This window comes from Anguilla anguilla, chromosome 15 (assembly GCF_013347855.1).
Source record: "Anguilla anguilla isolate fAngAng1 chromosome 15, fAngAng1.pri, whole genome shotgun sequence".
Lineage (NCBI taxonomy): Eukaryota > Metazoa > Chordata > Actinopteri > Anguilliformes > Anguillidae > Anguilla > Anguilla anguilla.
The window spans coordinates 24134040-24151177 of NC_049215.1; the positions used below are offsets into that span (position 1 = coordinate 24134040).

The following is a 17138-nucleotide window of genomic DNA, read 5'->3' on the forward strand; positions in this document are numbered from 1 at the left end:
TCTCCTGAAAACAAGAAAGTGGGGGGGCTGCATTTCTGTTTGTTTCTCTGTCGACATTTCTTAGTCATGTTGCAAGTCTGAATGTACATTCATATCAACATGTACTGTAATATCCTGCACAACAAAGACCATGTATGCCACTAAATATGGCTCTTGATACACCTACTGCGTTTAAGGGTATGTTGAATATTGCAAGTATCCAGTGCAGTTTTTATTTCTGTTGATTTCTGTGCCTCAGCTGTGTGTGTATGGGATGCGACTTGCTTATAACTATAAGCAGCTTGTAACTTTTTTCATGCCATAATGAGGCATGTTTTGGACTCCTGTCAGGAAGCAGTTTAAATATTTGAATATTAATGGAAAATGGAAAATGTTTTAATGTTACCTAATTAATGCAAAACAAACTGCACGGTTAAAATGGTTACTTTGCTGATTGCAGAAATTGAAACAAAACACACCGCAGTGCCAGAAAAAAAACCCTCTAAAATCAGTGTGTCAGATTTTTTCCCCTTGAAAGTGATACCTAAATGCTAAATTTCCTCTTGAACATGTCCCCATGTCTTCGCCGTGGCACAGAACAGTAAACAATCATATGTCTTAATAGGGTGAAAGATTCTGTGTATCGTGCCAGCCCTGTGGCTACAGCTGGTCGCTGTGAGAGATTATTCTGCTGAAGTTGACTTTAGGTTGTGATAAACATGGTAAAATATGTATGGTCCCCTAAGTAAGAGGACCAGCAATGTTTACAGTCTGTGACACGTTTGTAATCAAGCATCAAACAGTTCTGCGGTAGAAACATAAAGCAGTATTTGTTTTTGCCATATTTACCGTCACTCAACTCCACACTGAAATAAATGCTCTATTGGATAAACCTAAAAAAAAAATTTCAATTTATTACACCTCTATTTTTTAGGTATTCAATTGACGAAAAATATAGGTTTAACAAATTGAAGTAAAACTATAGGTTTATCCAATGAAGCCTTTTTTCAGTGTGGAGTTGAGTAATGCATTAATTTATTCAAATCAATCCATGCTTTGGGGCGTGGTTGTAGCATAAGATGCTAGCAGGTGTGCAGGAGGTTGTGATAGCAGGTGGGGGCACTAGCAGGTGTGTACGCTGGTACGAGAGAGGCTGAGAGCTGTTTTTTCCTGCAGATCACGGAGCTGTGTGGAGCCAAGCGGCTAGGCTACTTCGGCACGGGGCAGTTCTACGTGGCGCTGAAGCTGCTGGCCGCTGCGCAGTCGGGCCTCCCGGTCCGCCTGGAGAGCATACAGAGCGGTGAGTGTGCTCAGCCGCGGGTCCTGTGAGCGCAGGGCTAGGTCAGGGGGGCTTAGCGTTTAATCAGGATCAGGGGGAGTCTCGTGCGCAAGGCTAAAGCGCTCGGCCGGATCACCCAGCGGGCGCAGACTGAAAATTTTACCCGCCTCGTTAAAAGAGAGAAGTACCGCACTGCTTTACATTTCGTACATACAGTTTCTGGTCCCACCCACAAAATAACCCCACCCCCGCCCCATTGGACTCATGCGGGACTGCTCTCAGTGTTGCTGGGTGAAGCGCTGTGATCTCTGCGCTGGCTGTTGCAGCCTGTCTATGTGAAGTGATGCGAGCCAAGTCCCTGTGCCCTTTGTTACTTGGGTGTGAAGTTCATATGGAGGACATGATTAAAGGGCACACTAGTCTGTTTAGTGAAAAATTGGATATACATGTTATCATTACCGGCTTGAAACTGGAGTGTGGATATCTGACTGCACTTATCAACAAGAAAAAAAAGTGTCCATCTCTGGTATATTAGTTACCTTATTTACTTTTTTTTTTCCCTTACAGAACTTGCATCAGATGTGGTAATTAGTTAGTGGCACCTTGAATGTCTGCCAGCCATGGAGATGAGTTCTTGAAGTGTTTTCACTGTATGGTCATTGTTAGCGTGTTTGCCTCTGCCCACAGAACTGCCCCTCCCAAGATTTTCTGGAATGCAAAATGAGGCAGAGGTGCTGTTCCCAAACCACGCCCAGAACAGCGATGCCCCGGCTCACCAGTACGGGGCCACGCCTGGACTGGCCGGGCGGGTGACGGCAGACAGGAGTAACTTAAGACATCCTGAGAGCAGTGCAGAGAAGCAGGTGAGCATGGGACAGTCTGCGGAGACCTCATCCCATCACCATAACAACCAACATCAATAGCAATGATTCCACTGTTACTATTGCACAGCACAATCACTCAGCAGTAGCACACTATCACAGTTATATAATGGCAGTAGCACACTGTGATGATTTGTTGGGACAGTAGTACATTGTGATGATTTGTTGGGACTATAGTACACTGTGATGGTTTGTTGGGACAGTAGTACACTGTGATGGTTTGCTGGGACAGCAGCACACTGTTGTGTAGTACAGGACAGTAGTACACTGTGTTGGTGGCTATACACTGTGATCTAGGTGCAGCAGCACCCTGTGATGATAGTAGAAGCTGAAGTGGTGAGAAGGAACATTGTGGAGTAGTAATGGAAGGAATACATTTATGGACAGAATAATGCAGGTTGCACATTATTGTGGTAATAGTGTATTTTAATGCTGTTTTTGAGCATAACAATAAACAATGGTGTAAATATCCACCTACACCATGGGTAATGAATATTCATAAACTTGCTATTGTTATAATCGTTCTGAATAATGGTCCAAACAAATACAGCTTCTTAAATGCAGAATATTTTTTTTTCATAATCAGGAGCCACGGTCCCCCTCACTCTCTCCAATCAGCTCTCCACCTGGCTCCCCCTCCATCTATCACAGCTACGCCCACGGCGCACAGAGGAACGGCACGGAGGCGCTAGCGGGTAAGACAGCTGTCAGTCACGGAGGTGTTCCCCCTCACCGCGTGACGAAGAGCTACACAGAATTCATTCAGACTCCCCTCCGTGGTGCGTGCCCCTGCTGTAATCTGGATTAGCGCCATCCACCACATGACCACCAGAGATCGGCCCATAGGGCCAAAAGAGTGCCTCCACGGGCCCAGTCTGGCTCCTAGGTGTGTCATAACCTCTAAATGGATTCATTGTGGTGATCGGCTTAATCTGTGTGGGTTTTGTGTGATAGGGCAGCAAACGATCGCGTGATGGAAGGGGATTATCCCTGAGTGTTAGGGAATCCACGTTCTGTTTCTAATCCTAGCACAGACTGCTCAGCAGTCTGACTTTCTCTGCTGTTCTGAGTATCATAATTGCTTGGTTATGTAAACAAAGAGGCTGGCTGAATCGAAAGAGGGTAAAGAAGTGACTTCATTGGTTTTTCATACATACACACACATTACCTATACAAACACACCAAACCAGGCATGTGAATGTAAGGTGCTCCAGCAGGAAACTTTTCTTCTTAATATCTGCATGTTGTGTATGAACATAGTTCCTTTGTTTGCAAGGCAGTGTAAAAGGTGATTGAAGGAAGGAAGGAAGTGAGGAAGAAAGGTTTGCAGAAAGGAAGGAAGGAATGAAGTTCAAGGTCCTGTTATAGATTAGGAGACCATTCAGGGGTATTCTTGGAAGACCAGATGCTTCAAAACACTGAAATCCAAATCTTAAACAAAATACAATTCTTCAATGTCTGGGTGTACCTCGATCACCTTCTTTGAAGGAACCATCCACCCTACTTCTCGATATTCTCCCTACAAATTCTCTCTTGTCCCTGTGAGAGTGGCTCTCTCTGTGACTGACAGCTACCAAATGTAATACACTGGTGACAGGCAATAACACCACAATTACAGCTGCCTGAATGGCTACCTGTTTATTAGCTCAACGGACTGGTCTGCTGCCAAACACTTCTAACCGGCTATTTCAGATAATAACATTCTTCGGTTGTAATAAGAACCATATTAATGATATACCTGAGCTCCTGTTACAGTAAGGCTCCTGGCTCTCGGCCACGCTGAGGATTTGCATAGGCATCCGCGGTTGTGGAAGCTCGTTCTCTCCGGGCCTGAGACCCGACCGTGACCCAGCACGAAGCGAATCAGGGCCGTCGGTGAGAGAGAGAGAGAGCTGTTTTACCCGTGGGGATCAGCACGGCACCCCCGCTGAATTAATTTCACGGGCAGGATACAGGAGTTCCCTCCACGGCTGTCGTTTTGTTTGCGGTACAGGTGCTTAACGTTGCATCGTGGGGGATGGTAACCGCGTTATCTCTCGTGTTCTGAGGGAAAGTTGTTGACTGCGCAACATCAGATTCACAACTGAGGGGAAGTGCCGTGGTTTGTCACTTTTCATTCCCTTTTAAGGCTTTTTGTTTCTACACAACTCCATGTCCATCGTCACTCTTTTCAAAGCTCCCCTTGCTGATTTTAGCAATGGTGGTGTAATATCAACGTCCCAAAGCTAATACAGAAAGGGAAGGCCATTGAATCGCCAAAGGTCTAATTATTTCTGAGGAAGCTGATGAGGCCATATTTATGTCTCGCCCAGCGCGGACATAAATTGCCTTTGATTATGATCTTGCGGCACAAATAACCTTTTGAATTAGCTTTCTGGACCTCACAGATCAAAGCACCGCTCTTTCAGCGTCTGCTGGAATGCTGCTGTTAGGTAACCCCCCAACATATTAGAACTGAATTTTCTGCCGCCTGGTTACCAGGCAACCCTGGAACATCAGAGGAGCGTCTGGAATTGAGTTCGCTTTGGCTGCAGCCTCCGTATCCTGATGTGAATCTGGCCTCACATACCGGCCCTGTCCACTTTATGTAAGTGCCACTGAAGGCCACTATGAGGTGTGGCTAAAAGACCACGCCATTAAATTGCTTCCTGCCAACCCACACGTGGAAAATTAGGCCGAGGCCACACACCATGTATACTTTCTGACCCCAGTATAGCCTTTATACGTTTCTTTCCACAAATAGAATCCAAGTAGGTGGTGGAGGTCTGTTTATCTGATTGTCAGTTCTTCTTTTGCAGAGCTGCAGAGCTGGCTTCTGGTACATATTTATAGATAAGACTGATCTTAGGTAAAATGAAATGTCTCCTTCACAACCGCCTTCAACGCGTCATCTTGCTCTCCCCAGCATGCAAAGCAGCTTCACCACTTCCAATCCCTGGGGCTGTCTTCTTCCTGTAAGGGAGTTGTTTTGAGGAAGTGGTGGAGCGGTGGCACGTTTTGGTGGTTCAGTGGCTGGCTTTATAACCCTGAGGTTGCAGGTTCAGTTCCGCTGCGGGGCAGCAGCCTTGCGCCCTTTTGAACCTGAACGTTGGGGTCATTCTGTAACCCACCAGCTGAGCTGCGCCGTTACTGTGGCGTAGGACTGTGTGCCTCTCTTGCGCAGTGAGACCTGCTTTTGATAATGTTCTGTGTTTGTCCACTACAGTCTTCATCCCCTCTTCCAGTTGTCTGAAATGGAATGTAGTACAGTCAAGCAGTAAAGGTAGAAATAAATAACCTTCAGTTAGCCTTTAGTGACCCATCCCCCACCCTTCACCCTCACCCCCACCCCCATGCTTTCCTGTAATCTCCACCCGCCAACCGCCTTCCCCATTTTATTTTATCTGGAAGCTTACCACTGAAAGGAAGGAAGGGTCTTTGTGTTTAGGACAGAAATTGATTGGGTTCTGCACAAAATCTTCTTTTAAAGATTCCCTAATATCACACAGAATCTCTCCCGCCTGCAGCTGCCTATACAGCGTGTGTGCTCAGAGCTGATGTTGGTTGTTAAAAAGAGTGTTTACTGTAAAACCCATAGGCACAGCCTACTCTTCTGTTATTGTTGCACTCCATCTGTTTGATGGTTTGCTTCATGTCTGAATATTCCCTTTTTCCGTGAATTAATCTAAAACGACAAGGTGGTCATATATTTTAAATATGGCCATTTATTTAGTATGGGGCTCTTATGAAGATTAATGTGCTTGCGCCAGTGAGTTTTCCTGCAGGAGTGTATCTGCTATAAACTGTGCTTGTTCAGTCAATAATTTTCTTCTAACAGAAAGAGAAATGTTATTTGTTCAGTGTGCTGTCTGTGTTGGTTTTCTTGTCTGTGTTTGAGGGCTTGCTTTGGACACTTGAACCATTGCCACAGGACCTTCTCTAGTGCAGAGAAATCCATCCTAGGAGCCCAGTAGAATCATTTCACTCCTTCCCAGGAAGAAGTGACAGGAATCTCACCAGCCTCCAAAGACCCTGTTCACTTCTCTCACTCCGGGAGTTTAAGTACAGCCGTTCAGCCCTGGGTGAATATTAGTTATTGGTCTCATAAGTGTAAGTATTCATTCCCTATTTCGTTTCAGGGCAGTTGCCACGGGGACCGGGATGGCCCTTGGCTCAGCCAGAGGGCTCCTCCCCCAGTCACTATGGGGGCAAGCCATTCCAGGAACAGCCGACCTTACCTCGGGTAATGGGTGTTTACTGTCTATGTGCATCGTCTGTGTTACTGCTCAGAGAGCAGTTGGAGTGGAGTGATCAGTCAGCGATCAGTTAAAACAAAATAAGTCACAGTAGAGATCAATGAGAGAGCAGTACATTGGGCAGAGAGCCGGGCATCAGTGTTGACATTTGCTGTCATTAACAGCAGGGCTGTTGCTCTTACAGGCTTCCTCGGTGGAGAGGCTGGTGGAGCACAGTGCTGAGGACTACCCGGACAACCCCTGGAGGATAACCGAGGAACAGCGCGAGTACTACACCAACCAGTTCAAAACGCTGCAGCCAGACCTGGGCGCGCTCATTCTGGGTATGACCGCTACAGAAATAGGCTCAATGGCAGGAAATGGCAGCCCGGGCTGCTCTGAGAGTCGGGGTGAAGCGGGGGTAGTGGGAAGAGGAAGGGACTGGTGTGTCTGCTGTGGCATGCACAAGGCCATTGTTTTAAAAGTACAGATTGCTGGCTAGTTGCTGTTAGCATTTAGCATGTCTTTTGAGCCAGTGTTAATGTTAACTTGTTTTTATTTCTTCTCTCTTGTAAAGGTTCAATTGCAAAGAACTTCTTCACAAAATCCAAACTCCCAATACCAGAGCTGTCGCACATATGGTAAGCGTAAAGAATCAGTTTCAGCAAACTGACCGTCTTCCTGAAAACTGTCACACGCTCAGTGTTTTCCCAAGGTGCGAGGATATTTAGCATGCTGATAAGGAAATATTACTTGGTTTTTGTCAAGCTTGCTGAAGCAAATGTGAATGTAGGCCTGTCAGCTTCACCTCCCTTAGTTAGGGCTTCATCACTCCCTTAGTCCCTTGCCCTCATGGCCAGTCTGTGAGGATTACGCCGCTTCTGTAATCCACTTCCCAGCCAGCCAATAACAGGCCTGCATTGAGAGTTGGTGGGAAGGGTTACTGTCAGAGCATGTGAACTGCATAGGCCCAGACAGCCCCTAGAACATGGCGGGCTGCATCCCTCTCTCCTCTCCTCTTTCTGCACTCCCTCCCCCAGTAGCGGCTTGGCCTTGGGACAGGTTAAAATAGTTTCTCACACAGATGCATAATTGGACTTCCGCGTGCACAGGGTGGTGCTAGCAGTAGCAGTGCGGTGTCTGGAGCTCAGTCTCCCCGCCTGACTGAGTGTGGTATATGAACGCTGGGTCAGGGAAGCCGTCTGTGTTACGCTGCTGTAGTGTAAGGTTGTGTAGCCTCTGTTGTGTGATATGTGGCCCATGGTGTTGTGAAGATGCTCAGTGTTGATTAGCAGTGTTGATTGGTGTTGTAATCTGTGTTATACCGTACTGTGCTAGGTTTTTGGGTGCTCCCCATGTTCAGTTGCACTATAATGATGTAAACGGCATCATGACTTCTTGTTTTGCAGAGTTTCTGAGGAGTGTTTTGTGCTACAGGTTATATTCAGAGCTGATGTTCTTCAGTCGTTTGTAGCACTGAACATTTGTGTTGATTTGGTGTTGTGGTTGTGTGGTCTGTTGTGTTGTGCTGAAGAGATATGTGTTCTGCGTAACTATGAGAAGTTGTGTGGTGTGAGACGTTGTTTAGCGCTGAAGATTTTGGTTATGTTCATTCTGCCAGGGAGCTGAGCAGCTTTCTGTAACAGTGTGTTCTGGGGAGTTGTATGGTCTTTGATTTGGTGTATCGCTGAGGAGTTGTGTTGTGGTCATCCCTCCAGGGAGTTGAGTGATGTTGACCGCGATGGAGCCCTGACCTTCGCCGAGTTCTGCACTGCCTTCCACCTCATTGTGGCCCGAAAAAACGGGTACCCCCTCCCAGAAACCCTGCCCCCGACGCTGCTGCCCGGCTTTGTGGAGCAGGACGGAGGTAATAGTTATTAAAACTAGAATGCTTTATTTAAAGTTTTGTGCAAAAAATCTATTATTTGTAATGTAACCCCGAGGCACACACAGGTTAGAATGTCCCTACAATACAGATTAAAAATCTGCACATTCTTGGTCCGCCCCTCCTGACACTGGTCTTAAACTCTTAGAGAGCACCCATAGGTTCCTATTCGTCGATGTAATAGCAAATCAGGCACATCTTTCATCACACAGGCCAGGATTACCAGCTATAAGGATGAAACCATCCAACCTGACTCAACCAGTTTGAACTGATGGCGGATGCACTGTACCTAGGGGGCTTTCTTAGGAGGTCCATTATGGCTCAAATGGCTCAGGTGATAAAATTTTTAAAGCCAGACCTACTGTAAATCACTATTAGACTATGAATACAAGGCCACGGCAGCAGGACGTAGTTTCACCCCACTCAGGCAGGGCAGGTTTAAGGCAGCCTGGGTTCCTCAGATTAACTACTGTAGAGTGCCCTCTAGCTGCTTGCCAGGGAACTACATTTACATTTGCACTAAGCCCTGTTCCTGGAGATCTACCGTCCTGTAGGTTTTCAGTCCAACCCTCGTTCAACAGCTAGATATCTTGTTGAGCTGCTAATTAGTAGATTCGGGTGTGCCAAGTTAGGGTTGAAATGAAACAGGATGGTTGATCTCCAGGAACAGGGTTGCACTCATTTGAAAAACCCCCATGGTATATTATGGTACTTTTCCAGTTCATATAATATCATAATATCAATTGCCTGGATTGAAATTGAATTAACTGTAATGCATGCTGTGGATGCATCCAGCTGGGCTTGATGTACAGTGCTAGGCCTGAATAAAAGTCACAGACAAATCCAAGTCAATTGCAAAGACATGTGCAAGAGCAAGCACAGGGGTTACTGCTTGTCAGTCAGAAGACCCTTTTCTTTGATCAGCGCTAACCCTGCTGTGCTGTAGTGTAGAGTGTAGTGTGGGGAAAACAGTCACTGGCTTGCAGGCGAGTGCATCAGAGGACTCCAGGAGCTTCAGCTGCTGTCCGCCCTGTGTGGATGTGCTTTGCAAAGCTGTGAAGCAAGACATGCTTATTTCCCAAAATGGGAGGAAAAGGGGGGAAGTTTCATTTTTCTGCTATTTGTTTGCCAGTCCCTCAGGCACTCCTGGGTGAGGAGACATTCTACAGAGTGAGCCAGCACCCGGTGGAGCCAGCAGCTGCAGAGGTAAGGGGAGTGGCCTGTAGTCTGGGCAACACACCGCGTGGGATAGTGGGAGATGAAGTCCAGGTCTTAGGGTTATGGAGAATCTCAGTAATTAATTGGAAGGAGCTCCCAGGCAGCATATGCTGTAAATGCTTCAGTGCAATGCAACGAGGCAGCCACATGCCCAGGTCAAATCCGGGGTGTTCCACTGCAGAGTGTGGCTGGGAGTCCTTTCAGGGTGATGTGTGATTGGCTGTGTTATCACCTGGGAAGGACTGTTTCACTCTGTAATGTAGCAGTGGCTCCTCTGGCTGAATGGGCACGTTCCTAATACCAACTCTCAAACACCAGTAACAGTCCCACAGATTACTGACAATGCTACATTAAATAACTATATTTACGAGGAAGTGAGCTATCCCTTTAAGCATAACAGGCACGGCAGCAATGAGTCTTAGTAACGCCTACGGTCTCAGAGGACCGTAAATGTGCAGATCCTGATATTTCTGTGGAGAGTTATTTCCTGTGGTGCATTCTCCGTGGCAGAGCAGTTGATGGCAGCCAGCTGCAGCCAGGTGTGAATTTGCAATTTGCAGGTTTTTGGGTGATGGTGACAGGAGGGTGGGAGTCTTGATTATACATCAAATTGCAGTCTCCACTCCCCCCCACTCTCTCTCTCACACACCCACAAATACATTAAAAAAAACACACACATTCACGCACACGCACACGCACGCACACACACACACACACGCACACACACACACACGCACACAGAAACACTCAAGGGTACATATATTTGCTTATCCCTGGCCTGACACAAGCACTTACTCTCTCCACATCAGGACTGAATTACAGAATAATTTATCCCAGAATTAAGCAGGAGCATGAGCCAATCAGATATTCTCTGTGTGTCAGAGGGGGTGATGGGAGCTGAATTTCACTGTTTGAACTTATAGTGTGTTTTGGGACATCTTCACCACGTCCCCGTTTGTCCTTGCACAGAAATGTTCAAGACAGCTTGCCAAGTTCTGCAGTGCGGAACAGGATTGCACTCGCAGGTGCAGGTGTTCAGGTTCAGGAGTGCGTCGTGGAGAGTAACGGAGTGTCACAACTTTTTGGAGCAATGTGTCGCCAAAGCATGTGTTTACTATTAAAACTACATTTGTAGTGTGTGTTGTGCGTATGTGTGAGTGTGTATAAGTTAGTGAGTATAGTCAGTGGTGCAGTATTTTAAGGTAAAATTTGATACTTTACGCACACACACACACACACACACATGCACACACACACACGCACATGCACACAGAAACAGACACACACACACCTGTAGGTCTTTGCTAGGCTGACATTATTTCAGCCCATCAGGAGCAAATGAATAATGTTAAAGAGGCAGGCATGGACAGCCACGAGTGGACAATTTTGTGTCTTAACAGAGGGCGGAACCCCTGATATCCTTTGAGGAAACGGAGCTGGCTCCCACTCAGCAGGTGAGATCTGGTCAAGAAATTTACATTGAGGACCGCGGCCTCACATTCCCACTCTGCATCTGATTGGTTACATAATCCCTCATGTACCCCACCCGCTTTGAATCCCCAGTTCGTCACTGCAAATGACAGTTAAGTTCTCAGCTGACCTAGCTGCTGACAGACAGGTCACAATGGCTTTGAGAGGTTTCGTGATGTAGTCTAACTGCTCACTGAGAACTGTTCAGGCGATAGAGGGCGCCAGTCCACAGAAAGTCACCCTTCCCTTTCCTGCAGATGGGTACCATTACAGCAACCCGCCTTTCGTAATGTGTTTCATAATCTGCTCAAATTCGGCGCTCAGTGTGTTTATTTGTTTTAAACAGGAGAAGAGTACGGTTGAAACACAGGCCCCTCTGGCTGAGGTGACCACATCAAAGCAGGAGCTGAGGGAGGAGCCCTCCGCGTCAGGTAACCGGAGCCCCAGTGCTGAACGCGAACAAGCCCTTTTTTGGGCTTTCTCTAAAACTCCCAGGCGGCCGCACAGTCAGCATCAAACAGTGCGACGGTCAGCTCCGGGCCCCCGCCAGGGAGCTTAGCGCCAGATCCTCCTGGTATTAGGGCTCAGGGCTGCATTCCACGCAAGGCCTTAAGCTTTGTATTTTAGGCCTTTAAATTTTACATTTTAGGCATCTTTTATCTTACGTAGCTTACTCAGTTTTTTTTAATACATATAATCAGTTTATACAGCTGCACATTTACTGAAGTTTTTTAGTTGCAGGCAGTTCACTAACCGTTATTGTGTTCTGCCACATAATGTGTGTGTCCTGTTATATCGTGATGTTCTCATCATGTGTTGAAGTTGTTGGAATATGTTAACATGTCGTCCTGGATTGAATTTTTGTTTTTTTGTTTTTAACCCGCAGCATTCAGTCCAAAGAGAGCGTTGAATGCCGTGGACAAGCCAAGTGAAAAAGTCAACAGAGTCACCAAGAGGCCAGGTAACATTTGAATCCCAACTGCACCACAAACAGTTTTATAGCTGCTGCTGCTGAAACACTCCAAAGGCACACACATAGGCTTCTCATGGCAGTTTAGTGCACCTCCTAGGAGCCCCTGCAACAAAGTGCATTTTATTAATTTAATAATCCTTGTAGAGCGTGTCACTACACTGAACCACTCGTTCCGCTGCCCCTTTAAAATTCATATTTCATGTTTTTTCCAGAAAACCTGTTATGAATAAGCTGAACTATGCAAGTAAAGGGATAACGATAAACGTTTTTTTTTCAGAGAACAGCTGCTTGATTTCATTTTTTTTTTTTTTTTTACTTGTTCTGTGGCTGTCTCCCATTCTGTCACCCACCAAGGACAGGCCTAATGCTGATCAATGGAGAGAGACTAAAAATGTAAATAAAATGAATGCATAAAAATGAAGGAAGGGTGATTAGGGAGGAGAGGTAGTCATCTCCTTCCTGCAGTGATACAGGAGGCCCCCTTTCTTTGGCCTGTCTGCATAGGCCTGGGGAGGGATCCCACCCCCCATCCCCCCGTCCCTCATCCCCCATCCGCCACCCCAGGTCACTGCTGGGCTGAACCCCACCTCTTCAGTCAGGCTGTACATTTGCCATGTTTGCACTATTCTTATTCTGGGCACAGAAAAAACACCCGTCAGCATTCAAGTCAGTACGTTTCAACAGCCAGCCAGCCACCCACTCCACCCCCTGCTCCAACTCTGTTGCCCACATCTGGTGGGGAGCGAGGCTGGTGAAGGTTTGTCTCTGGCCTACACAAACACCATGGAGCCATTCAGCTGAGATACCTAGAGCTCCAGCTAAGGAAAACAATATAAACTCACAGTATCCCCCCTGCTTGAAACCGCCATGTTTACACTAGCTGCAGTATGAAGAGCGATGGAAGGCTACATCCGTTCAGCCAGATACCGATTTCAGATATTATCTTTTGAATAACTCCATTGTCCAGGAAGAAAGTGGTTTCTCAGAGAGTGAAGGATCCGTTTATTTAAAGTCCCGCTGACCTGCAGTCTCTTCATTAAATATGAGACAACAGGATACCTACTTTTTTCTTTTGAAAGAAAGGAGCGTTAATGTTTCTGTTGGGTCGGAATCAGTTGGCTCAAAGAAGATATTGAAAATGAATGAATACAATGACTTGTTGAAAGATATTTTTTGTTTCTGTCATGCAGATGAGGAAGCTCTGGAGTGTGGTCCAAAAAAAGATCAGTTTTAGTTTGGTTATTAGATATTCAATAGCTACATTATAGAACTAGTTTCTGTTCTCTGAAGGCCAAGCAGTCACATTGAAACAAATGTTCGTCCAGTCAAAGTCTGTGGACTTCTCTTCCAAGAACTTATTTCTGTTTGACTAAACATTGCCAGACTACAGTAGTAGTGGAAGCTGTTTAAAAGCTGTTTATGAATACATGCAGTGAATTTTCTGTCTTTATTTTTTTTAATTACCCAGAATTCAGTGCGCAGGTTACAGCCTTTCAAAGCAGAAAGTGCAGTTTCACATCCCCTTCGTGGAGGCAGTTGTGCCTCTGCACCTTTGTACATTGTGTGTGGCGTGGGCTGCGATGGAGCAGTAAGTCAGTGTGTTATGAGACTCAGACGCTACTACTCATCTGCCATCGGCAGTGTCATTTCTTACATCTACTGCGGAATGAAATGAAAGGGACAAAGAGCCGGGATGAAACAGGTGCAGTTTAGAGTACAGGGTAAGGAAGTCTGTTTATAAGTTACGGTTTATCCCTGAGCATTTCTTTTTAATTTTCTGCTTTATAAATGGGTGCAACTGTATATTTTCTCTGAAAAAATTTTACTTCAAAAAGACATGTTGGGTAAGTCTCTCTGGGTGTCAACTAAACAAATGAGTACTCAAACTTATTTCATGTGTGATCGTCCTATAATGTACAAAAGACAGGGCTTTAGTTTTCCTTCCTTCCTTTCATTTGCTGGGATTGAGCTTCAGCAGGTGTCACCTGGTGCAGTGAAGTGGGCTATCTCAGTTTCCCAGAGCAGAGATATTTATTTTCACCTGAGATGTACTCAGGCACTGTTTCTGTCACAATGCTTTTCAGATCCCCCTAATGAGCTGGACCCTCAGTTACGATCGAGGACCAGGCCCAGGTAAGTCTCTCCTTTCTCACACACACTACAAAAAACATGAAAAATTAAACACTGCACACTTTCTAGTGTGCAGGGAGGTTTTGAAAAGGCACTAACAAAAAAGTAGCTTGTGTCTTATCTTTAAGTTATGAGTGATTTAATGGAATTTTTATTTTCTATCCCTGAAGAAGCAATCAAATCAATGTATTTACAGTGGATTCTTGAAGTCATTTTATAGATATTATGTTCTTAAGAAGATATTTTTCCATATATTTTTCCATTTAGTTTCCATTTATTTACTTAACCATTGTTCTGGGCCAGACCAAAATTTCTAAAGCAAAAAAAGAACATGAACGTGAACGTCTGCCCTTTTCCCTTTAAACTCTTCACAAAAATGTATTTCACGAACCTTCTAATTTGTGTTCCTCTTAGCTGCAATTCTACTGTCCATGGTGTTCAACGTGTCACAGTTCCTGTTTACATTTATAACTGAAGATGAGCTGATTGTGTCAAGCCGTATTTGTGTCTGTTCTCCGTTTGTTCTTCTCTTGTGCATTAGAGCTGAGGCGCTCTGCGCACTCTGACTCTCCTCATTCTTCTGTTCAGTCTTTTGAAGTTCTCCAGCACTGCGAATGATGGCGCTTCGTTGCTCTCCCCTGTCCGCCAGGTCGTACTCCAGCACCTCCATCGATGATGCCATGAAGAAGATTGAGGAGCCGCCCACGCCGCCCCCCCGGCCCCAGAAGACCCACTCCCGCGCCTCCTCCCTGGACCTCAACAAGCTCTTCCAGCAGAGTGGCCAGGGTACGACCGGCCACACTTCCCAACATGCACCAGGGCTCAAAGAGCCCATCTCTAAAAAACAGCATAGAATCACTGGCCAAATTACAACAGACTGAAGACCCACCTCTTCAGACTACATTTTAGCTCCTGGCCTCCCCCGATATCACTTGCTGTTTTTACTATTGCAGAGATTGTAATGGCATAGGTATTTTGACGGTTTTCTTATCATATTGTGTGTATCTGTGGTTGTGTCGTGATTCTGGATTGGCACTGTTAGCATTAGGACTTTAGCAATGAGGCTCATGTCCGCGCATTGATCTGGGAGCGTCCTCAGGTCTCAGTTACTGTCGCTCCCCATTCAGGTGCATGCGCTTCTGTTCACTCCCCCTGTAATTCGCTGTGAATTACAACGTCTGCATCTGCTTAATGGGCGAATGAGAGGGGGAACCGGCATGGGGGTGGTCTCGGCTGTTTATTTTATGGAGAGCCAGTCTGGCTGGAAAAGCAAGTGCAAACTTGTGCTAAGGAAAACACGGTGGAACATGACACTGTGCACAACCAACACATTCTTTCTGTGCTGTAGAAGGGGAAACCAATGCCGGGGGATTTATTTTTTACAATGGTAGTGCCTTTTTTAACAATTAATTTTTGTATTGTAGTGTGTGGTGAGCGACTCTCCTCCTCCTCGTGTTTCAGGTGTGAAGAGCGGCTGGCTGCCCCCCCCTCCTGCGCTCCCCCCGAGGCCCCTGGCCACACAGGTACAGTATCTGTCCCCCCCCCAAACATTCTGTGCCTGATCCGACAGCTGGGCCAGTAATCCGCTGGTGGCTTCACTGTTACACAGCTCTTCTTGTCTAATGGGAGACCTCCTGGGAAAACATTGGGCCAGCAGGGGGCGGTCTATCCTCTGGACAAAGTTGTAAAGCCAGGTCACCTTGTCATACCTCTTATGGTTGATTGGCTACACAGTTCACTGAATCTCCTACCAGCCTTGTTTTTCCCAGGTTGAATTATGGTTAAATACAATGACATTTGCGCAAAAATGTTCAACAAACAGGTTTCTGCATTTCATGCTGTAAAAATGAAAATGAAATGAGCAGACGGCATTAGTGTGGAATGGCGCCTGCTCTTGGTTTCATGCAGCTGCGTAACAATTAAGGGCTGCCGTGGTTTCCCGTTTCAGGTCCCACACTTTGCTCCCGCTGGGGAACTGAGATCCCAGAATGCAGTGCGGCAGCCCAACTTTGCCGACTTCAGCAAGTTCAGAGAGGAGGTGAGGCATTTCTCTCCTCTCAAATGGGGGGGCAAAGTTTGTGCTTCAGTTTGCAGTTTTAGTTATACTTTTTTCCTGGTTATTTTTTCAGTTAGTTGAGGGTGAAAGATTAATTTATTAGTTTCGATTCTGAGTAACAGTTCTATGTCAAGTAGTCATATCATAATAAAATGATAATAATGACAACAATAATTTGTCTTCTGGCAACCTTCCAGTTCCCTACTAACACCTCTCATCAGCTGTACTTTGTTCTTGTATTTACACTATTTTAGCAAAACCCATTCATTCGTTAACATTTTTCTTATTTATTTTGTCGTATTTTTGTCTGATAACCCACTCCAATTGAGTGTCTTTGCAGTTCTTTCACACCTAAAGCAATAAGTACTGTGGTCCATGGTCTTGTCTGAGAGAGGCTGTGTAGGAGCAGGTTTTTGCTCTAGCCCAGCACTGAAGCACTTGAAGAAGGTCAAGGTCTTGAAGAACTTGAATTTGAATCAGGTGTTTTGGTTCACCCGTATATTTGGGTCAGCCCAGGAAAACAGATCTTTCCTTTAGGATGTGTCGCAATCTGAGCACAATTTATCTTGGACTCCATACCCTGAGTGTCAGGCACAATAAGGAGAGCTGCCATATTAGATTTCAGTCACCGCAGGCAGTTTTTGAGAAAGGAGACATGATATCGCTCACTCCTTGCCTCACAAGCCTTGAAAAGACATCAATTGCTGCACCAGGCAATTACTGAGGCAGCAGAAAAAGCCCTTTGCCAGGGAAAATAATTCAGATCCTCTATTTCACCCTGTCCTCGTCCCTCTTTTGTTGTGTTTGAGAGCTGGGACAGGGACCCATAAACGTGTCACTCTGCCCGTTGTCTTTTAAATGTAATGTTTCCTTGGACTGAATAGCAGTGTCCCGATTGGGGGATCAGTCACAGAAGACTGACAGTTACATGAATCACGGAGATAGGCTGCCGCAGCTAAATGGCTCTAGCTAAGTGCTCTGTGGATGTAAAAATCTTGCATCGGCATGTCCCTTTCTATCTACTTCTCATTCTCTCCTGCGTTCATCTCTCAT

The 17138-nt window shown here is 45.9% G+C and overlaps 1 protein-coding gene across 3 annotated transcripts in view; it reads left to right on the top strand.

Moving 5' to 3' along the window:
* Nucleotides 1-17138, top strand: part of reps2 (RALBP1 associated Eps domain containing 2) — a 42917-nt gene that overhangs the window by 14982 nt on the left and 10797 nt on the right. For 2 of the 3 annotated variants that reach the window (XM_035392644.1, XM_035392646.1), the window contains exons 2-16: nt 1156-1279; nt 1946-2121; nt 2726-2834; nt 6258-6361; nt 6559-6697; nt 6931-6994; nt 8072-8220; nt 9371-9444; nt 10857-10910; nt 11273-11357; nt 11813-11887; nt 13984-14032; nt 14679-14815; nt 15491-15552; nt 15978-16067. In XM_035392644.1, coding sequence (XP_035248535.1) covers nt 1156-1279; nt 1946-2121; nt 2726-2834; nt 6258-6361; nt 6559-6697; nt 6931-6994; nt 8072-8220; nt 9371-9444; nt 10857-10910; nt 11273-11357; nt 11813-11887; nt 13984-14032; nt 14679-14815; nt 15491-15552; nt 15978-16067 — 1491 coding nt within the window. The remainder of the gene's footprint in view (nt 1-1155; nt 1280-1945; nt 2122-2725; nt 2835-6257; nt 6362-6558; nt 6698-6930; nt 6995-8071; nt 8221-9370; nt 9445-10856; nt 10911-11272; nt 11358-11812; nt 11888-13983; nt 14033-14678; nt 14816-15490; nt 15553-15977; nt 16068-17138) is intronic. The other variant, XM_035392645.1, reaches the window with a different exon arrangement.